Genomic DNA, 24624 nt, shown 5'->3' with positions numbered 1-24624 from the left:
AAACCTGTCTCGTCCCTTGACAGACCCGCTCTGTCAGGCTCTTCTGGCAGTTGTTCCATCCTTAATCTAAGGTAGGACCTGCCTCAGAGACCCATTCCATATGTAGTACTGCCCCCTGGGTCAGTCCATATCAGTATATCCACATGTCACCTCCCTACGGGTAGGATGTGGTCTCCGTAGCAACCTTTTCCTCAAGGCTCACTTCCCCATCGTTCTGCCAAGCTGAAAGAACAAATAGGAAAGATTTGATGCAATCTTTCACTGAAGGTTGAAATCCCTTCCAAAAACTTTTTTGTGGATGGAGCAGCAGCATGGCCTTCTCCAGCAGCGATGTACTCACCATTTGGTCCCCTTCGGTACCAAGGTCAGTGAATTTGCGCTGGGGATTTGGGAAGGTTGCAACCTTAGCGTAGCTTTTGTCTTGACATGCTACGGCTTGTCAACATTGCAGCACCACAGGGTTGTGATGGTGTTCCGGTTGTGGCGTTTTCCATAGACCCCTAATGTCGTCACAACATAACTCGTAGTGATCGACAGATAGGGAATATCTCAGTTACGTACGTAACCCTCATTCCCTGATGGAGGGAACAGAGACGTTATGTCCCCATGCCACAACCTTGAACCATTTGCTGTTGCCGGGACACGTTCTCGGCTCCTCAGCGTAAAACCTAGTGAGTGGATGCGCGCTGTCACCTTATATAACCGTGTGCATGGGGAGTGGCTCAGCATGCAAAATCCAGCATGGCCTTCTCCAGCAGCGATGTACTCACCATTTGGTCCCCTTCGGTACCAAGGTCAGTGAATTTGCGCTGGGGCTTTGGGAAGGTTACGACATTAGCGTAGCTTTGTTTTGACGCGCTACGACTTGTCAACACTGCAGCGCCACAGGGTTGTGACGGTGTTCAGGTTGTGGCGCTTTCCATAGACCCCATATGTCGCCACGATGCCGGGACACGTTCTCGGCTCCTCAGCGTAAAACCTAGTGAGTGGATGCGCGCTGTCACCTTATATAACCGTGTGCATGGGGAGTGGCTCAGCATGCAAAATCCACTAGCCAATTCTCATTGCCGTTTTCTCTTAAACTCAAGAGATGATTGGGCTCCCAAGTGAGACCCCATATGTTGTCACGACATAACGTCTTTGTTCCCTCCATCAGGGAGCGAGGGTCACGTACGTAACCGAGACGTTCTCCATTCATTTGAATTGTCTGAGTGACTAGAACATTCTTCAAAATGTTATTCTTCTACTGCTAAAACATACAAAACTTCTCTGGTTTGCCTGATATCAAAATGAACTTGTCCCAAGTTTTACTTTTAAGACTGGTTTCTGCTTTATCAACATGCAGAAACACACTGAACTCTTTTGGCCTGAACACTTGTGAACAGATCACCTGAGACAGATGTTAATACCAAGTGTAAACACAGCCTTGGATTCATTTTTAAGTTACCCATCCATGACTTGGACCGACTCCAAAATCAATAACATGTCCGACTTCACTAGTGAATTCTTGGAATGGACTTTGGCATGAATGTAAATGGGGCCGTGTTAACCCCATCCAGGCTAAGTGAGTCCAGCTGGGCTGCTGCTTGGAGCAGCTGGATGCTCCACAGATCAGTGGAGGGAGGAGGGAAGGGCTCTCATTCATACACAAGATGCTCATCCAAACTGTCTGCTCCTCAGGAGGGAGGCTCAGAAATCTGGAGCTGAAGCAAAAGGACAGCTTCTGTACAGTAAGGGCAGTGTAGGCCTGGATTAAATCAATCTGTTACCCTTCAGGTGGAATGCTATGAATTGACCAGAACTGATGCCGAAGACATGGATGTAGATTTTCCCCTTTTCTGTAGGTTGTACATGATGTACATGACTAGAACGAGTTCCTTATCCCTGAGCTTAAGTGCACATAGGTTAATACACAGGGAACACAAAAAGAAAGGAGAATAGATTGAAAAGAACTGGGAGAATGCACCATTTGTGACACACAAATGTTTAGCAGGGGTGTTTTCTATGAAGGAGGAGATTTCAATGAGAAAATAATCAACAGTACAGTAGAGGAAGGTAAGGACAGAAAGCATGGTCACGTCACTTTGACTCGCTGATTACACTGTCAAAAACAGGGATATTTCACCCAAAAATGTACATTCATTTACTCACTCTCATTTTGTTCCAAACCTGACGTCTGTGGGGAAAAAAGAAGATAATTTGAGAAATGGTTCAACTGTCCATAAAATGAAAGACTATGGTGTAAAAAAAAAACACTGGTTTGCACTAAATTTCATTGACTATATAGACATTTTTCAAAATATTGTGTTTTGTTTTCCAAAGCAGAAGTAGTTAATCAATTTAAATTTTTAGTGATACTTCACTGTGATTTGGTTTTGATATTTTTATTTTTTATAATGAATTTGGCATGCATAAGGACTATTCAAGATATAAATTTTACTAGTACATGCGTTCCCTGGGCATCAAATCCATGACCTTGGAACTGTTATAATCATGTTTTACTATTCAAGCTACAGGGACATACTATTTTAATATATTTTTATTTTAATAATTAATATACATATAGAAAAATATTGCTTACAAAATAAAAATGATGTTCCATATATCTTTAAAGTGAAAACTGTGTCACGGAGCTAGAAAAAAAACCTACCACATGCCACTGACATGTTTGTCATATTCAAGTGGGAAGGGAAAGAAATCTAAAATGAAAACTCTAAATGTACTGTAAAAATCAGTTCAATGATTCATGAGAAATGTTAAAGTATCCATAATGGTATTTTGAGACCCGTGTAGGCAGAGGAGAGGAATTCATTGTGTTAAAAGACCACAGGTACAACAAGACTGTGGGAGGACAGAAGATAAACAAGACTGTTTATTCATTAGAAAGACAGAAACCATCAATGCTTTCATTCGTCTTCCTGTCTAAGTCTTCACTCAGCTCCTATTGTCTTTAATATTAAGTGGAATCGTTACTTATGATGACACAAATTGATTTCATTGTGGTTTTGCCACAATATAATGAGGGACTCCTAATGCTCGCTGTACTCTCTTATGCCTCGGAGAAGCCAATGCAAATGTTGCATTTCCTTTTTTAAGCCATTCGCCTGCTCACTGCATGAGTGAACCCTCTGCCCAATTATAATCAGCGATCTACACATAGTTCATAGTTCCCTCATCACTGAACTGTCTGCAACCAACAACAGAGCAGAAAATAATTTACATCCGCCTTTTAATAAGCGAACTTAGCTCAATGTGCCAATGTAAATTTACAACATCAGTCTACAGGAGGAACACCGGGTGTTTTGTTTTTTTTGTCACAATTATGGACATATTATAAAACCAAGCTCCAGAACAAACGCAAATGAAGCCTTGTAAATGGATTTCTATGAAATGATGCTCATACCACTTGCTTAGCAGCTGAAACCCAGAGCTGCGAACAGGTCCCACTTCTTTGCAACAAAAAACATTTTTTAAGTTACATTAAACCCATTAGCGAAAATCAAATATAACTGAAGACATTTAAAGCTAGAAGACGGGCTTGTCGTCTGCCTGGTATAGCAGGAGATGCGACTATTTCTCCGGTTTGCTATATAACGAGTTTTTAAAGCATGCTGGCAGCTGCGATAAAAGGGCTCTTCATGAGACCCTTCTTTCGGCAATTCTGCTGCTTTTTTAACACAGATGCCTGTGTCCTAGCAGAATCTAAATGAGGTCCCTGGGGTCTCGCACAGCCGGGGCCACATACAAGACATCCGCATCATTACCTTTCTCTGTCTCCCTACAGGCTGTTCTTCAGCTATAGATACTTTATATCTCCCAGTGGGGAGACAGTGGAGCTAAAACAGGAGCTGGTGTGTGTAACCTTTGGTCAATAGACACCTGTGGATAAAAGCAGCGATTGACTGAAGCAAAAATCAATTTGACGAGTGACAAACAGCTATAGTCCAAAACAAACACGGGAAGGATAGCAGAAGAATAAAACATTCTCATTCTTCTTTGATGATGGATTGGTAGATTTACATTTGATGAATTGAGAAAAACGGGTTGTGATAGAGAGTTGGGAGAGTAAATATGCATTCGCTTACTATTGTTTATGAATTATATATTAGCATTGAGTGGATTAACGCTGAAAGGCAGTGCGGTAACTCATGCTTAAATGCCGTAATGAGAAAAAGATACACTTGCTTACTAACTAACTGTGATTTTAATTCAGCATTCTGGACAAACCTTTGGGTTGCTCAGTGTTTTGGTCTGAGATGTGTTTACTCAAGTGAACACACACACAATACGCCCCAACACACACACACACTTTCAGGCACAGACAGACACATGGTCACTGATGGTTTTAAAGTCTAATGATTATGTTAGCAATAGGGGGTTTTGCGCGACCCAGAAATTAAAACCACCCACATATCCAAATTTTCAGCATGATGAGTGTAATAATGGGGTCAGATCATACATTTTTAATTATAATTATTTTTTTCCCTTAGGTTCACAATGTTAAGCTTTCCTGCACCAAAAACAGTGGTATTTTGACATTTTATTTTGTCCCACATTTTTGTCCCAAGCAAAAAACAGTTTATAGTAATGCACTTTGTGAAGTCTGAGACAATCACACAGCACCTGACTAAACGTTAATGGCTGACAACAGAACTTTGGCCTCTCTATCGCCATCTGTGGCTTAAACATAAATCGCAAGACACTTGTGAAGTAGTTTTTTTATGGCAGTTGTGTTCGGCATTTTATTAGTTCATGTGAATCTGTCGTTCTTCACCACTGACAGTAAGAAGAAAGTCCTACAAGGCATATTTCAGAAAAATATGTCATTTGAGCAAGTAACATATCTGCCACTATAATAGCCTGGATCTTTTTCATTACTTGCAAACATGACATAAACAAGCAAGGACAAATGATATAAACGTGAAATTTTCCACCATAGCCATTCTGATTGTTCAATACTGTAGCTAAACCAATATTGCAAGCGTATCGTATGAATTAGGGTAAACACAGATTTAAAGACTGATTTTTTTTAAATAAGCGTCAATATGGGAATTGTTAAATTCATAGTGCAAGCTAAAAGTATTACCAATATTTTTTTCTGTAATTTAAATAATAGAATCTAAAATAATAGAATTATTTTCTGTGATATTTGACAGCCTGCCATGCTGTTGACAGTGCTTAAACTGTTTTTACCCAAAATATTCATTTTAATGGGCCATTTTTTTGCATCTATGTAAATGCTCATTTCAAATGTGACATGAGTAACCATGCTTACTTGCGGGCTGTGGGTTTGCTGTCAGGCCTAATATAGTTGTTTTAGTCAATAACAGCCTCTTTGCATAGCTTGCATTACATTCCGACAGGTTCACAAAACAAACCTCACTGAAATGTGTCGCACAAACTGTAAAGGTCAGATTGATTCGATCAGGCACCTTGTTAAATGAAAGTTTCTGGTTCCGTGTAAGTTAAGCTCTATCTGAAACATCTGTGACATACTGTCAATTACCACTGAAAACAATTCAGACCCATTTTACACACTGAGAGACGAGTAAAAATTGTCTGTGGTAATCGACAGTATGCCACAAATGCTGTTGATAAAACTGAACTTGTTAAACCCAGATCATTCTTTTAAAAATAAACCTTACCTACACGTTTCTAAGGTTATGCAAGCTGCTGCATGTGCTACCCTACAGCAAGGAACAGCTTGCAGACCCGTAAAAACAGGAAGGTGGTGCTTCCACCTTGAATTGCTAGATGGAAGAAAAATGCAGAACTTACCTACATGTCATGGTTGATCACACTAAATTCATATAAATATTGCATTCAAATTTTCATTCAGATTTGGATAAATTATAGCATCACTTCACTTTCTCACCAGTGGATCATAGGAGATGGACTTTTTCACTTTGAGGAAACGTTATTAAGGATTATGGATTAGTATTTTGCCCAGAAACTTGCGCTTTAATGATGGATTTGTTTCTTACAAACACGCAGCTTTTCACTTCACAAGATGTTAATTGATGGACTGGAGTCCTGTGGATTACTTGTGGATTGTGATGTTTTTATCAGCAGTTTGGACTCTCTTTCTTACAGCACCTTTTCACTGCAGAGGAGCCACTGGTGAGCAAGTGATATGTTAAATTTCTTCAAATCCCATGATGAAGGAACAAACTCATCTACATCTTGAATGGCCTGAGGTTGAGTAAATTTTCATTTTGGGGTGCACTATTTCTTTAAATGGGCCTGTCAGCTGATAAATTCAGTGTTGGAAAGGAAGAATTTATGGTGTAATAATTATTGATTTGTTTCTAAGAAACTTCTCTGCTGCATAATGTTTAGGTTGATTGATAATTGCGTATGTGCAAGTAAAATCATGCACAACACTCACCTATAGACATTCACATGCATTGCAACTCACACACACAAGCACACACACACACACACGCACACACATCCTTCTGGCGCTTTCTTTCACCAGCTGCTAAACTAACAATGCAAACTGTTCAAGATTTTGTTTGAAAAATGCCTCCGCTACTCCATACTACTTTATTATTTTCATGTAAAATGAACCATTACAGAAGCTGTGGTATATTCTTTTCCCCTCAAACCCCAATTGATGATTGTACTCTGAACATTTAGTCTCCACACTATATCTCTCTATTCTCATGAAGCTTTGATCCTTTACACTATTGTTAATTTACCCAGCTGCCCCCTCTTCCTGCTCAGCCTCTGTTTTCAAATGTGAAAGTGGAAAGAACACACATGAAGAGAAGAGCGAATAAAGGACACAACCTGGGATGATACAATTTTCAGATTTAAATCAGCAATGTACAAAGGCTTTGTGTTCAACATTGTTATACAAGCCAAATTTGGCAACAGAAATGGAGAGCATCTGTTATGCACACAGCCAATTAAAAAACTGTTATGTCATTCATTGTTTGTTACAATCACAAAAAAATGGCGTCAACCACATGTGACGACCCCGGGCTGGACTCTGCTTCGTCCACGGTGAAAGCCGATCCGGTGATCCACGGCGCGAAGTTGATATATTTCCTCAGAGACCGGCACGGATCAGCTCCAGGCATGACGAAGCGGATATCGTCCTCTTTTGGAAGGCCAAACAAAGTAGTTTTGCTTTCACAACGAAACACAGCGCCTTCACGACATGGCGGCGGCGGCAACAACAATACTACAGCGAGAATAAAAGTTACGCCTTCTTTCTTTGTGTGAACATTTGGGCGGCGTTATGCAAATCTTCCCACATCGTGACATAGACATGTGGGGGCGTGTTAGAACGAGCCGTTTTAGGTAGGCGTGGTTGACTCTTAACTTTTATAAAGAATATCTCTTTGGATTTGAGACTTTAGTCTTTGCATCTTTACAGATCTTCTTTATGCACCAAGAGCTTGTAACACTCCAAAGTAGGGCTGTAGCTATCAATTATTTTAGTAATCGAGTATTCTACAGATTATTCAATCGATTAATCGAGTAATCGGATAAGAAGTAATTTTTAATCAATACTAAATATGCAAGAGATAATAAGATAGATCTCTCTTTTTAGAAAAATTTACATTTTTATTGCTGAAATTGCATACATTAATAACTATGAAAACTATGAAAACTAAACCCATTTAATGTATTTAATTGCCAAATTGCATTCAAAATGCAAATGCAAATATATCAATAAAAAAATAAAATAAATAAATAAAAATACAAAAATCAATTTCACATTACTTTAAAAAAGGTAAATAGTACAAACTAAAACTAAAGCATAAATAAAAATAATAGTAATAAAAATAACAATAATACCTAAACATTGCATTTATGTCGTGCAACTTAACTTTCAAGTTTCAGCCTAACTAAAGCTCAAGCATGACATAAGCCTTTACTGTCTTCTTGGAAGGCTTTGTGGCTTTTGTGAGAGGCAAAAATCAGTGGACAGGAAGGTAACTTGGAACAAGAACAAGAGACCATACAGAACTTTTAAACAGTTTTTCTGCAACATGAAATTAGAGTTATTTGGAGAATAAATCAGTATCAAAATTAATCTTTGCAATGCAGAGGAAACACAGAAGCTGCATAGGATGAATTTCCCACACAGAGGGACATTAATGCACTTAACCTGCAGTTACAAATGCATAAATAATATTTTGTTATTTTAAACATGAAACATTGAATACTGATATTTTAAATTATTTTAAAAACGAAAAGATACTTTAAATGTGAAATTAAAACCGCCAGCAGGTCACTGTTGTGAGTCATTGCGATTGAACCGAATCATTTAAACGGTTGATTCATTCAGAAACGAATCACCGTCATGTTGCACAGAGACGCAAAACAGCGCTGTGGCTGTTTGGATTTTTTTTGTTGGCAAAATAAAGCAAAAACAGGCAATATACAGGTACTCAAAAAATTAGAATATCATGAAAAAGGTCAATATTTTTTGTCACTCATTTCAGAAAGTGAAACCCATATATTATATAGATTCATTAAGGAACGAAACACCGTCATGTTGCTCAGAGATGCAAAACAGTGCTGTGGCTTTGGATCTTTTTTTTTTGGCAAAAACAGGCAATATAGTGTCTAAAACGTAAGTCTCTTAATATTACCTTCTTGTTTATTGAACTGTTGAATAAAATCACATTTGTAATCATGCTGATTTTAGAGGTGAAATCTGGCACATTTTGTGTGATATTGACTAACTTTCTTTTTTGTGGTATTTTTATGCACAATGGCACTTAGCCTTTCACAAAACATAGCTAACGTAGGGACATTATAACTAGCCACCATATTGATTTACGGTCTTAAATATGTCCAGCACTTTTTTTTTTTAAGTAATTAATAATAATTAATAATAATTTTAATAATTTATAAATTTAGCAGATGCTTTTATCCAAAGCAACTTACAGTGCATTCAGGCTATACATTTTTTACCAGTATCCTATGTGTGTTCCCTGGGAATCAAACCCACATCCTTTTGCGCTGCTAACGCAATGCTCTACCACTGAGCCACAGGAACATTGGTAAAGTCAACAGGAAAGTCTGGTCCCTGTTTTTATACAGTCTATGGTCTGGTCCAAATAATTTACCTCGATGATTTTTTTGTATTCGAGTTACTCGAGGTATTCGAGGAATCGTTCAGCCCTACTCCAAAGAGAAAGAAAAAATTGAAATCGCATCACATGACCCCTTTAAATGAAAATAAATACAGAAATACCTTAAAACACCCACAAAGTAGTTTGCAGGTCAAATACTGCATATGTCAGACATAATGACAACATATAGTTAGAATGATCTCAAAATGGTCTCAGCTGTAAACTGAGCATCTGCAGTACCATGTTTCCTATAAAAGTGACACATCTGTACATGCTATAAACTTTTACTCTCACCCATTCTCAACTCATTCCACTTTAGGATCCTGGTTTTACATTAGACACCAACACAGCAGCCTACCACAAATTATCATACATATTAATATTACTATGCCCATATATAGGAGTAAAAAAGATTATATAGCCATATATATATATACTGTATATATATATATATATATATATATATATATGAATGAATATATATATATATAACCACTTAGAGTGAACTACTGTTGATTAGATAAATTGATAACTTGGCCTTATTTCAACACATTGTGTCAAAACAATATATCTTCATCTACAGTCCAACATTAAATAGTATTTAAGATTATTATGCAAAATATAAGATGTAATGTTACAATCTACACGCTACAAACAAGCACATCTATCATAATGCACAATGATTCTCCCATTAAAACCCTCTAAAATGTATTTTGGGCTGCATTTCGTCATATTAATGGAGTGCTTTGACTAGTTTTTGCCCACTTACTGTCATCTCACCTGAGCACATGTTCGTTAATTTATGTTTATGTTGTATTCGATGTGGAAAGCAGCTTCATTTTCGGACTGGGAGGTAATAATTTTAATACATATTCTGCATACTTCTGTTAATATTGCACAACTAACAAGGTATGACCATGGTGATTCACTGTCCTGAGACATAGCAAGGGTGAGCTAGTCAGGTTTTGGGTGCGAATTGGTTTGTCTCTGTGCAGTTTGGAGGAACCGTCCAACTGATTCACTTGACTGAGTCACCTACACTGGAACCACTCCGATCGTTTCAAATGCCTTGTCCAAATACCCACACTTGCGGTCTTTGCACTTGATCACTTGACTACTTATATGACATATTTCCTGTATTTGTGTTCAAGTGTTCAAGTGAGCATGAAGACCACAAGTGTGTGTACAACTTTTCATTACCTGATGAGACACACTTATAATGTTGTAAAAACGCAGGTGTTTACAGAGTTTTCATTTTATTTTCAATACTTTGCATTTTAAAATAAACTTCTAAATGTCTGTCCAGTAGTCCCTATAACAGATGGCGCAATTTAATTTCTGGTGCTTCTAATTAAGTGATAAAAATGATGATGTACAAAATAAATATACTCACCTTTGCACCAGTAAAACGTGTAGCAATTTGTTTTACTACCAAATTATATGTAATATCGAATTATTATTCATATTTAACTTGTCCCAGGTCTTAAAAATGCCAGAGCACAGTGCCCTTAACGCACACTAAATCCACACTATCTCGAATACCGCTCAACTAACAAGGTATGACCATGGTGATTCACTGTCCTGAGACATAGCAAGGGTGAGCTAGTCAGGTTTTGGGTGCGAATTGGTTTGTCTCTGTGCAGTTTGGAGGAACCGTCCAACTGATTCACTTGACTGAGTCACCTACACTGGAACCACTCCGATCGTTTCAAATGCCTTGTCCAAATACCCACACTTGCGGTCTTTGCACTTGATCACTTGACTACTTATATGACATATTTCCTGTATTTGTGTTCAAGTGTTCAAGTGAGCATGAAGACCACAAGTGTGTGTACAACTTTTCATTACCTGATGAGACACACTTATAATGTTGTAAAAACGCAGGTGTTTACAGAGTTTTCATTTTATTTTCAATACTTTGCATTTTAAAATAAACTTCTAAATGTCTGTCCAGTAGTCCCTATAACAGATGGCGCAATTTAATTTCTGGTGCTTCTAATTAAGTGATAAAAATGATGATGTACAAAATAAATATACTCACCTTTGCACCAGTAAAACGTGTAGCAATTTGTTTTACTACCAAATTATATGTAATATCGAATTATTATTCATATTTAACTTGTCCCAGGTCTTAAAAATGCCAGAGCACAGTGCCCTTAACGCACACTAAATCCACACTATCTCGAATACCGCTCCGGAACGGTATTCAAGGCTTAGTGTATCCCATCATGCATCATGTTCTGGAAATAAATCGTGAGACTTTTTGCCGAGATCTCACGAGAGGTCACGGATACATTCCAATGTATGTTAAATATTAATGATAATTAGATATTACATATAATTTGCTACTAAAACAAAGGGTTGCACGTTTTATTGGTGCAAATGAGTAGTGGTGATATTTATTTTTGTACAACATTTGCAACTGCTTTTTGTCACTTAATTAGAAGCACCACACAGTTAAATTGTCATCTGTTATAGAGACACTGAACAGACAGTTAGAAGTTGATTTTAAAATGCAAAGTATTGAAAATAAAAATAAACAAAGTCATTGCCTCATACGGCAGCAAGTCAGCTGCCTAAGTTTTCGGATGCAGCCGTGGTCTTCATGCTCACTTGAACACTTGGACCAAATACAGGAAATACGTCATATAAGTAGTCAAGTGGTCAAGTGCAAAGACCGCAAGTGTGGGTATTTGGACAAGGCATTGGACAAGGCAACACTCAATTATTCAAAAAGATTCAAACAATTCATTGAATATGAGAGATTCAAAAGAGTCATTAAGTCCTGAATCGGACATTGCTTGTTCTGATTCAAAACAACCGTCAGAGAAAACACTTATTTTTTGTGGAAATATTGCCAGTAAAAATACAACACTGTAGCACTGTTTTGCAAAGCTACATTGATACTTCTCAAATAAAATGGCTTAAATAATGAAAAGCTGATTTAAAAAAAGAGAATCTACCACATTTCTACTGAGAAATGTAGAAATTTAGCGATGAATGTTTGAAATTTAATAATTTAAGACATAAATAGTATTGTATCTTGCAGTGAAAAATAAAATAATGATTGGGCCTATAATTGGATTTTACATAAACATTTTAATTTAGAACAGTAATATATGTATATCTTCATTTTTATAATTAGTTAAAATAATAATAACAAATAATATTTTCTATACACATGCAGCCATTTGTATAAATTTAAAAATAAAAATAATGTGTCATATGACCATTAATCAACATCGGAGAACCATGAATATGCGAATGTGTCATAGGCTATAATTAGCCTAATGAATTTTAATTATTAACTTGAAATCTCAGGGGGTACTTTAAGTAAATATTTTATGTGTAAGGGGGTTCAAAAAAGTTTGAGAACTCCTGGCATTCGTTCATTTGATTTTTGAATAGAATAGAAAATAGAAAACCGAGAAAACTGTGCCTTTTTCATTTTTTCAAAATAATTGAAAAACAAAGATTCGGCTTGATTTTTCGTTTTTGCGTTCAGAGGTAGAAAATTTAGAACGCAAAAACGAAAAATCAAGCTGAATCGTTGTTTTTCGATTTTTTTTTTTTTTTAGAAATGAAAAACGAAAAAGGTGCTGTTTTCTCATTTTTCAATATTAAATCAAAATTCAGAAGAACGAAAGATACACGACATCGGACACATTTTTATGAGTTACTAAGCCTATTTATTTTGCTGTCCAATCAGAACAGACTTGTGACCAATTTTGGTTTGTGAGTGGCCCACCAAATTAGAACCACTGCTTTAATCTTCATTAATCAGACCTTTCCTATCAGAAGGGTCTTCAAGCTAATGAAGACCTTGGCAACAAACAAGAGTAATGGGTCCACTGAGGAAAAAAACTCAACAAACTTCTAAGCTGCTAACACCATGCTAAAGTTGCTGTGAATTAAAAAAAATGGCTTTCATGGTAGTTTAATGAGGACATTGCATGAAACTACTGCAGCTGATGAAATAAAAATATTGTTTTTCTTTCATAACGTGAGGTGAATCTGGGATATGGAAGATATGAGTGTGAGAAACAGCGTTGCAGGCCCATGCGAGTGCAGCCATGTCTTCAGAGGAGAATTAGGTCAGTTGGGCTCCTGGGAGAATCAGAGGGAAAGAGAGAGAGAAAGAGCAGGAACAAGCGAGTGAAACAGAGAAGACAGCGGGGACAAGGGATGGAGTGAACAAAGTAGAAGGTTAAAAGTGAAGGATGAAGGAGAGAGAGAGAGAGAAAAAAACACCTGAAATAATTTAAGTAGATAGTACCAAGAGAAAAACAGCTCTGCATCAGTGCAACGCTTGTTGTTTTAAATGCTTTGACTTCAAGTCTCTACACAATAGTAAAAAAAAACAAAAAAAAACATGTACACTGCGAAAATGATGATCAACTAAATGATGCATTAAATAATAATGGCAAACTTACCAATGGTATGCTTTTTACCAATGGGATGTGTGTTTTTTTTCAGTTTACTTATAACAACTAAGGAACACAAATAATGCATTTAAATGCTAGCTTTTACGTTATGATATATGTTTTATGCTGTCAATCTCAAAAGCATTTGAGATTGAATAATGCTTTTATTTACCTTTTTGAGGTCAAATAGCCCTAACATGGAGAAACAAATAAAAATAAAACTTTGTAGTATGGCCCATGCACCCTCTTCCCAGCATACACAATTAATATGGTTTTAATGTCCATTTGCCAGTTTTATTTACACTGTTGATGATTTTGTTGACACGTTTAGATTTTAGTTGTATTGTATGCCAGGATTAATTTTCTTAGTTTCCTGTATGATCATTTATGACTGATTTTAAATCATGAGAACGTTACATTATGCTCAGTCAAGATATTTACATAAAAAAACTAAAAAAGACAGTTCTATTAAAACCTCATTTTTACAGCATAAACTGTGGAAGTGTCTATACAAACTGCAATGATATACAGATGCTTATGTGGAACATTCAAAAGATGAAGCATCATAGAGAAAAACCTGACATAACTGCACTAAAGTTTACACAAGAGAGTATAGACGTACGTGATTCTAAAGCAAACCACAGATCTTGTGCACGTCACAACAGCTATTGAGCTCAAATCTCAGAGTACAGTGATGTGTTCCTCCATCCCCCTTCACTCATTCTAAAACATAGCTTCATCTCCCGCTCTGTACTGTAGGGCTTGACACTGTACTGGGGTAATTAGTTAGTGGCTGGAATAATGTATGAAATATTAAGGGACTTCCAATGGGACCAAACTTCAAATGAAAATCTTGCTGGCCTTCTGGAAATGTGCCAAGTAGGAAAACTGGAAAGATGTACTAAATTTAAAAATAAAAGGGAATGTCTACGAATGTGTCCTTGGGCATGCACTGGGACATACATAATTAATATGGTTGTACTGACCATTTGCCAGTTTTATTTACCCTGTTGTTGCTGATTTTGTCGCCATGTTTAAAAACGTGTTGTCTAGTATGTCAAGATTCATTTTCTTACAGTTTCTTATAAGGTCATTTATGACAGAATTCAAATCATGAGAACCTTTCAGTGATTAATTATTTAAAAGAACCATTTTTCTTGTGGTGAACAACATTTTAATGATCTAAACAACCTTTTTCCACTATAAAGAACCTTTTTGTACAATGGTAAGTTTCCATGGATGTTAAAGGTTCTTCATGGAACCATCAATGCCAATAAAGAAGCATTATTTTTAAGAGTTTAAAGCAAATGAATTCTCAGAACTCAGACAAAAAGCATACAAACTTATGATGTATGCCTTATGTTTTATTCAAGTTCTGTGAACACTTTATTTTTACAGTCTTAATTTTTAGACGGCAAAAGTATCTCTACAAAGTGGAATGATGAAGAGACGCTTATGTGGAATATTACAATTAAAAATACAGTAGGTATAGAAAGGAATCACCCCCCTTTAAAATAATCACATTTTATTGCTTTGCAGCCTGAAATGAAGATGGACAGTTTTTGTTTTATAAAGCTGTATTTACTCAACTTATGACACCCAAGTGAAAGATATAATACCAACATGTCAGAAAAAAAAAGTCAGGAGACGGATACAAAAAAAATGCAAAGGCTTTATCAATGCCTAGAAGCACAGTGAAGTCTATTATTAAGAAGTGGACAGTATTTGGTACAACACAGACCCTCTGTGGATCAGGACGTCACTCCAAACTGAATGAAAGAGCCAGGAGGAAACTGATCAGAGAGGCTACCAAGAGGCCTACAGCAACTCTGAAGCAGGAATTTATGACAAAGAGTGGAAATTGTGTGCATGTGACAACAATATTACAGATTCTCCACAAATGTGGCTTGTATGGGAGGGTTGCAAGAAAAAAGCCACTCCTCAAGAAAGGCCACATGCAGTCATGACTGAGCTTTGCCAAAACGCACCTTGCAGATTCTGAGGCAGATGAGACTAAAATTGAATTATTTGGCTTCAACACTGAACGATATGTCTGGTGGAAATCCAATACAGCTCACCGTCCAAATAACCCCATTCCTCCAGTAAAGCATGGAGGTGGTCATATCCTGTTATGGGGGTGTTTCTCTGCAGCAGGGACTGGAGCACTTGTCAGAACAGAAGGAAAAATGAATGGGGCAAAATACCGTCTTGAGGAAAATCTGCTGCCCTCTGCCAGTAATTTATCAATGGGAAGAATATTTACCTTCCAACATGACAATGAGTCAAAGCACACAGCAAAACTGAGCACACAGTGGATGGAGAAAAAGGTGAATGTCCTCGCATGGCCTAGTCAGAGCCCAGACTTAAACCCCATTGAAAATCTGTGGAATGACTTGAAGACTGCAGTCTACAAACAATCACCATCAAATTTAAATGACCTTGAGCAGTTCTGCAAAGAAGAGTGGGCAAATATCGCAAAGTCTAGATGTGGACTAAAGACTGTAATTAAAGCAAAAGGTGGTTCAACAAAAACTGTGTCCGTCTTCATTTCAGGCTGCAAAGCAACAAAATGTGATTATTTTAAAGGGGGGTGATTCTTTTCTAGACCCACTGTAAATGGGAATGTGCATAAATGTGTCCTTGAGCTGAGTGTTGATACAGATTTGATTCAAATTCTGAAGCTCTTGATTCTGATTCCATATGAAATTCTGATTAATTTTGGCATATCTCATTTTGCAAATATATGAAAGAAATGATCTCTCAGCTAATGTTGTATTATACAATGAACATTCTAAGTACCTTCTAAGGTACAATACAATATTTGACATGGACCAAGCTATGCAATTTATTTGCTATTTGTTTTTAATTCATATTTTATTTATATTGTTTTTCACACATATAATAATAAACACAACTGGCTCTGTGGAGAGCAAGTTAATTCAATTTTAAATTGTATTTCTTGTAAAAAAAAAAACTGCTGCCGCGCTGTATATTATTGCATACTTCTAGCCACGACAACTCATTTTGCATTATGTGGACCATATGTCTCATCAAATTTGATAACAGACTGCAAACTCAGGTAACGCCTGACTTATTTTGCTGTATATTTAACAATACTGGATATCAATCAAGATCGTGGTTCAAATTAAGATGCAATTAACTGGAAAATATCGATATTTTAGCTGCCCTCAACATGGCACTTGACAGTGAACAGAACATGGCTAGCTGGGTAATACAGATGACAGTCAACAGGCTGCCAAATTCAGTTCATGCACCAGATTTATCCAGACTGTATGCCACTTAAAGGGCAAATGTATGAATTTTAAATATGTATGATTACAATCATCAATATATTAGCAAAAAGTAATATTAAATATAAAAGGCAGTCAACTTCAGCAGTTTAACTGTTTTACAGATGAATGTTTTAGAGAAGTGACATGTAAGGGTGTAATGAAGGGACAACTCCTCTGCTAAAGGCATCAGCTTCAGAGATCGAAGACCAGGGAAGCTGCACGAAAGCACCAGAGCGGGAAAATGAAAGAGGAGAGAGAACAGAATGGCAAGTGTAAAATATTCAGCAGTGAAATTCGCTCCCTGGTGAAGTGAGAGCTAATAATTGAAATGAAGATAATGGTGGCCATGTTACAAAAATGCTCAGCGTCATTTATCCTTTTTGTGCCCGCAGACTGAAATTAACCATGGGGCTGAAAATTTTCCCACACTATCGCAAAGGGTACTTAACAACTCATTAACTTGTTGTAATACAGATTCTGATGTTTGTCCTTTTAAAATACATTAAGAAATGCTTGCCTCTACAGTATCATATGCAAATTAGCACAGTGAAGAAAAACACATTGACTGGAAATCAGAAGTGGTGACCAAAGAGGAAAGTGAATCAGCAGGCCAAAGTCACTGGAAAGTGCCCATCTGGAGAGTTTGGCTGCTTCCTCTCACTGTAAACTGTGATGGCGTCAAAGCCGCCTGTCACATCAACACACAAAAACTCACAGTGCTAACAGATTAGCAGTTAGCGTCATCTCCTGTATTCAAAACAAAGGCACACTGGCTACAAAGCAGCCAAATATAGGACCTAGGGGTGACGATTCAGAGTTTTAACTAGGTGGAATATCTAAAATCAGGTCAGTGAAAGACATCACGGGCTCATTTCCCTTTACTTCCGATTGTATTCGCTTGATACTCCAATAAACTGTTGCATAATACCTCTCCTCTCTGTCAGTACTGAAGTAGTCATTCGTCTCAGCCTCGTGCATATCTAGAACATTAGCTTAGACATCAAAGGTTTGGTTATTTAAAGCACACCCAGGGAGGGACAGCGTGGAGAAGTGTGGTGAGGGGTGAATGAATCTTAAACTGAATACATTAACAACAGAGCTCAAAGGTTTGGTTATTTAAAGCACACCCAGGGAGGGACAGCGTGTAGAAGTGTGGTGAGGGGTGAATGAATCTTAAACTGAATACATTAACAACAGAGAGTATGTGTGCGCATGACTGTGCGTATGATGCTACAGCAGTTGACTTACTATCACGGATGGGTAAATATTTTTGAAGAAAGAAGTTGCTTGGGAAAGACAGCAGAAAGGAGGACAGGAGAAGGAGGGAAAACAAAATGATCAAAAACAAGGAGACAAGAGGCCAAAGGGCAGAATACGAAGAACATCTGTAGGAGGACAGAACACATGAGTCAGATTGTGAAAATGTTGAAAAAATACATTGACTGTTCACAGCTATTAAAACATCAGTCATTTATTTTTTTTTTACAGATGGAAGAAAATCATTATGCACTAAAAGGAAATGGCCTTGATTTTCAACATTGAGTCAATAAATTTAAAGGTAAAGTGTGTACCGTAATTTTGTTGATGTTAAAATACTTTCTTCTATCCCAGCTTAATATGCAGAAAAGCAATATGCAAAAATATAGTTAGTTAATTTTTACGAACACTGTGATTCTATGGCGCTTTGAAACATTGCTCTGTTTATTTGAACATCCCAAACATCCCGACACAGAAACGTTGGCTCGACCAGTAATGTGTGTGGGGCGGCTGAGCTATCTGTTTGTCAATCAATGACAGACAGAATGAATGGTGAGGAAACCTATTAGACGAAACTTTTTTTTTTTTAAGACAAGCATTATTTTTTGACTCTAACCCTTCCACTAAGCCCCACCCACTGTTGCTAACTCAGACATGCTTTACAGAAGGTCCCAAAGGAATTAAATGGTCACCTTTCTAGCAGCATGGTTTTCAGTGAGATGCGCTCATAAAATGGTAAAAAATTAATTGAATATTATTCTGACATAACCTTGAATGAATTGTGACATTACAAATAATTTGTATCTGTTTTTCTTAAAAAAAAAAAAGAAAAGTTAAATTGTGCAGTAACACAACTAAAAATTCTTACAGGGTTAATATATAGTTAAATGAATAAAAAAAAAAAGAAAAGTTAAATTGTGCAGTAACACAACTAAAAATTCTTCTCACAGTAAATTGACAAACAATTTAATCCATTACAGGGTTAATATATAGTTAAATAAAACTAAAGCCATAAAAATGTATCTACTTGAAATAAAATGAATGTTAACTAAAATCAAATCTGAAAAAATTTAACTTATTTTATTTCAGCTAGTAGCCAAAGCAACATTTCTTTCATTTAAATAATTGTCATTTAGTTTCAATTTGATGTACTAACGTTACTAAAACTAAAACTGAAATAAAAGTTAAAAAACAACAACATATAGACATATATTAAAAAAATATATAATAAAAAATACAAAATTGCAAAACATCAATTAAATGATTAAATCTTTAAATTAAATTATGGAAAAGCACAAAATATTTAAAGAAAAAAACTATAAAAAGTATCTCAGTGATACTAAAATAGCACTGGTTTATGACCATGAACTTGTTTACTTATGTGATTTATTTAGAGATTGATTTTAAGATTTAAAGTTAAGATTTTGTATCTTTGGATAATTTTCTTTAAATTGCACTTAAAACTATACATAAACAGGTTCTCCACAGACTTACATTATAAAAGAGCAAAAGCCTGTAGACCTATAGGAAAATGCTGGCTGGCAACAGCTGCTAAGGTATGACTGGTCAATAATGTTTTTAAGGCGGGGCTTATTGAAGGGTCAGTTCTGTTTGATGCCAAGCGAGGTGCAGAAATTACACACTTCGTCTTTCAAAAGATTAGAAATTCAGTTGTACTGCTATTTAATCATTTGAAAGCTTACAATTTACAAAATTTTCTTTTAAAACATGGACAAAGGCTCCAAATTGTGCTCACCAACTCTTTCACATGTCCACTGTTGTGGTTTGCTATATGAGCTGAATAACACACTTCTCGTTCATAGCGCTTTTAAAAAACAGCAGAGATTTATCACTGTCTTTATTGCAAATTAAATTAGATTATCAGACATTCATATTACGACACCAGCAGCAGTAATTTAATTTCCAGTGCTGCAGTGTTTTTAACAGAAAGAGAACGATTAGTGGCTCAGTGTGGGACAGCATTAAAATGACAAGGGAATGTATAGCACCGCTGTCATAATGAGGCTCAAGCTTTCAATGGCAAAGGCTTCATCTCTTTTTTGTTCCTCATCTCATTCTCCATTCTCTTTTTCCATCTCTCTTTATCCTCAAGTTGGGAGTAATGGCAGACAAAACGAGGCTACAGGAAAGAGTCCTCATCACTGATTTATGTTTGCTTCCATGTCCCGCATATATTTACCTCACTTTGAATGTAATAGAAAGCGTTGCTCGTCATAAAAGCGCACACAAAAGCGCCAGCTTTCATTGTGATGTGGAAAGACTTGCATATCTCTCAGAGCCTTTTTTTTTTTGCTTTGTTTTATCACTAATGCCTAAGTGGAAGCTGTTCTGTTTATTTTCACATGCAGTTGGAAACAAAATTATGCTGAAAAGGTGCCTAAGCGAGGTGGAGTTGGTGGAGAGCGCCTCTGCTTGAAAGTATATAATGTAGATGATTAAAAGTAATTTGAGGGAGAGAAAGAGAATGTGTGAGTGTGAACGAGTTCATTAAGACTCACATGACCCTCGTAATGGATTAGTTGTCCGTGTATCTCGATTACACTATAATTGCCGCTCTGTCCCATGTTAGTTTCTGCTAAAGGGGCTATCATGACACTTGTATGGCTTTCTTTAATATGTTAGTGAAGAGTGCTGCAGGGGGTGAAAATTATTGGTGTTCAGCCTGGCTGCAGATGTATGGCATCTCAACAGTGCTGTAAGCTCTCAACTTAACTCTTTATGACCCCCGGCCGAAGAGGATCCACGAAACGGCTGAGAAGAAGAACCTCAGCTGGCATGAATGAGGGCATGTGCTGAGGTAATGGGGCACTTAAAAGCATCAACTATCATCTTCCCACAAGTTCTTACGTATTGTGACCCGTTTGATACCCTCTCTCTTATTTCTTTTCATATACACGAATAAACATTTGGCAGACACTTTAATCCAAATTTACTGCTATCAAGTACATTTCATCAGTTAATGCATTCCCTGGGATTCAAGCTTGTGACCTTGGTCTTGCTCTCATCATGCTCTACTGTTTGAACTACAGGAATACACATACTATGTGTCTTCAAGCTGATTCATTTAGTAATTGTTATCGAGTGTGTATGTTTAAGTGATCTCATTAGTAATCACAGGTTGTTCTAGCACACATACGCACTGTAAAAAATGATTTGTTGAAGTTGTAAATAAAATTTTGGATTATGGTTATGGCTATAGTTATAAGATTATTGAAATACATTTTACAAGAAAATACTCTTTCAGTCTTTCTACTTCAAAATGTAATGTTTAATTTAATGTGTTACTTGCCATTTTCTATAATTATTTGTGAAATACAAATACTAAAAAACAAAATACAAATTACTAGCAATTTCTGAGTGAAAATTGTATTAAAGTAAATCCTACATCAGTTTTTTTCAGTGCATTATTAACACATTGACAGCATATGTACTAAATTTAGAGACATAACATGTTTACAAACTCTTTTAGTTTCATAGGATATTGAATGTTTCAAGTTTATAAGTTGGTGTTATTGTATTTAATCAACAACATTAATCAAATATGTCCAATGCCATCACATTTGTTTCATGTATTCACCTAATTTGACATTATAGTGGCTTCATTCTGTTGTGTGATTTAAAATTCTGTCATCACTGACATCTATCTATACACACAGGCAGACAGACACGTATATATATATATATATGTGTGTGTGTGTGTGTGTGTGTGTGTGTGTGTGTGTGTGTGTGTGCAAAAATGCATATGTAAACATATGAATACCTAAAAAATACTAATGAGATCAGAGTGGCTTGTGTGTTTATTCTTAAAGCACCCTCTACCTATACAGTAGGTAGTACTACCACATAATACAATCACAATTTTATAGTTATTGTAAAGCTGATTAGATATGAGCTATAAAACCTACGAGAATATGTTTTACGATCCTTTTATGATTCCTATTTAATTTATCATAATGCAAGGGTGTTTACGGAGATTACAAATCCATCAAGGAGAATAGCTCATTTGTTGTAGGCTGACATGATTATCAAGTGTTTACTTCGTTTGTTTAAAACTGCAAACAGCACATCTGAGCTTTCCAGTTGAATGTTGGACAAGAGACTTAGATGCATGGTGTACTGAAATACACCCGTCCATACACTGACTTTACAAAACGCATCTGTGGGAGGTGTAGTGTGTGGGCAAAAGGTACGAATCTAACTTGAAAGTGCTTGCTATATGTACTCCAGCATCAAGGTGGCCCACAGGAGTCGGATTGGATGCCGCACTGGTTGGAAACTGAACAGAAAAGCTTCGTATCGTGCTCATATGGTGGGTTATGTGTATGCATTATTTTTCACTGAATACATTTGTCTCAGAGCTTGACGGGAGCTGCTGTGATGAGTCTCAAAAATTAAGTAACCTCTTAATTGGCACCATCCAAGAGGTGAAAACAATGTTGTGAGACACAGTGCTAATGGGCATTGGCATGTTTATAAATAACCGATTGCATATAGAGCTTCAATTGTGACTCATTGATTGTGACTTCCCTCCACTAGTGTTAAGGAGAGTGTAGTATGTAATGTTTACACGCTGTGATAACAAGCCATTTGAAAAATGCGAACTCGCTAGCATATGTTCTCGCAATGGTTCTCCACTCTGTCTAGCTGAGGGTTGCCAGCACTTACTCTCATAAGTGGCATAATTTGTTGAGTAGCTGGAGGTGATAGAACGCAGGATGGGGGCTGAAATGATTCAGAACTCCATCCAGTAGAAACGCAGATAATAATGCTGACATTCTGCATATCAGCAGACTCAGGGGTGCTTTTATATGAATTCAATGCACCATTATGTCAATAAAACAGCGAATGGTGTCTTCATTTACATTGCTTAATTGGATAATGTCTAAGATGTTACATTTGTTTTGATCATGTCTAATGTCATGTTGAGCTAAAGTCGTCATTCAGAGTCGCTGTAAAAAGTGGGAGTGACGTTCATGGGCATCTTGGAAACCTCAGCTGGGAATTTAATCTCGTCTGGGTACTTGTCTTGACTTGATTTCATTTCCAGCTTTGTGAGAGTCCACCGATCAGACAGATTTAACCCCCCTGGATGGGAGGATATGCATCTTTTGTGAGACGGCTGAGAAATATCTTACTAAAATCTGGGGTTTGCTTTTACATCTTGCATGCAGTTGAGTGTTTTAGGATTTTTAGTAAACTTTACTGACCATTAGTTAGTATGGATATAGTATAGTTAGTATATTAGACGCATGTTTACTATGACTATTTCACCTGACCTGCAGAAGACAGTTGTGTCATCTTTTTATTGTTTCAAACTCGAACTGTACAAATGCAGGAACCTTTTGACCTTCTCACATACATTATTGTTGTCTTCACGTAAGTTTTCTGATTTTTGTTGCCATTTCGAGTAGCTCTTAAAAAGCAGCAGTCAAACTGAGTGCTGCCGCCTAGTGGACTAAGCCGTCAGATTCGCAGATGGCACATCCTTTAGGAGTTGTGGCATGAAATGAAAATTCACCCTATCTATTTTTAAAATGCATGTTATAGATCTTACTCTGAACAATTTATCTGATGTTTTTTTACTCAAAGATTTATTTTTGCCATTTTTTGCATTTATTATTATGATAGGACAGTAACGAGACAGGAAGTGAAGTAGGAAAGAGAGAGGGGGACAGGATCGGGAAGGGTCCACAAGCCAGGACTTGAACTCAGGACACCCAAAGCGCAACGGCGCTATATATCGACGCGCTGCCCATAAGGCTATTGGTGCCAATCCGTGAATGTTACAATTTTTTTTTAAATGTTTTGACATTTTTCATCAAAATGTTGCTAAATATCTGCTAATTGGTTAAGTTACTGTACCATTCAAGAGTGATTGTACATGTTTTACGTTGCATTATATGTAATTTTACTGTAAAATCTGTCAAGTGTATGGTTTTTACAAGTAAAAACCATGAATTACCATATAATTTAGAGTGAAAAACAATATAATGACATTCCCAGAAGTCGTGTGGCTTTCTGTTTTACAACCTGTATTATTATGGTGGTTATCAGTACATTTTTTTTAGCTACAAATCAGATTGTGATTTCAAATAGACTTGGTATATAAGATTATATCATATAATTAAATATTTGGTTTGAAGTAGTAAAATAGAAAGGCACCGGTATACCATTCTGTAATAACTGAAACACTGTCTCCATGATTTTTATGGCAAACTTCTGGCAACCACAGCTCTGCTATCTTTGTGGGCAGTACTCAGACATATGGTACAACAGCATTTGGGTGACCCGAGTTTGAGTCCTGGCTCTTGGTCCTTTCCCAGTCCTATTCTCCTCTCTGTTTCCTGTCTCTCTTTAACTGTCCTATTCAAATAATGGCAAAAATGGCACAAATATAACTTTAAAAAAAAAAAGTATAAATATAAAGAAGGTAAAAAATAAATAAATAAATAAAAAACATCCTGGCAGAGATTCCACCCCATAGCTGACCCTGATGACTTGAATCCTTTAATTATTTTGCATTAATATATATAT

The 24624-nt window shown here is 36.6% G+C and overlaps 1 protein-coding gene across 2 annotated transcripts in view; it reads right to left on the bottom strand.

Annotated features, from left to right (window-relative positions):
* camkvl (CaM kinase-like vesicle-associated, like) overlaps positions 1 to 24624 on the bottom strand; it is a 41059-nt gene that overhangs the window by 15741 nt on the left and 694 nt on the right. The window contains exon 1 of one of the 2 annotated variants that reach the window (XM_016500913.1): positions 2152 to 2173. The exons of the other annotated variant lie outside the window; for it this stretch is intronic. Within the exon in view, the coding sequence (XP_016356399.1) occupies positions 2152 to 2157 (6 nt within the window). The 5' untranslated portion in view covers positions 2158 to 2173. Of the gene's footprint in view, positions 1 to 2151; positions 2174 to 24624 lie in introns of those variants that run through there. 2 annotated transcript variants of the gene reach the window in all.

The sequence above is a fragment of the Sinocyclocheilus anshuiensis genome, unplaced genomic scaffold (assembly GCF_001515605.1).
Source record: "Sinocyclocheilus anshuiensis isolate Anshui unplaced genomic scaffold, SAMN03320099.WGS_v1.1 scaffold879, whole genome shotgun sequence".
Classification (NCBI taxonomy): domain Eukaryota; kingdom Metazoa; phylum Chordata; class Actinopteri; order Cypriniformes; family Cyprinidae; genus Sinocyclocheilus; species Sinocyclocheilus anshuiensis.
Note: the sequence above shows the minus strand (reverse complement) of the source record. Positions and strands in the feature narration are given on the sequence as shown.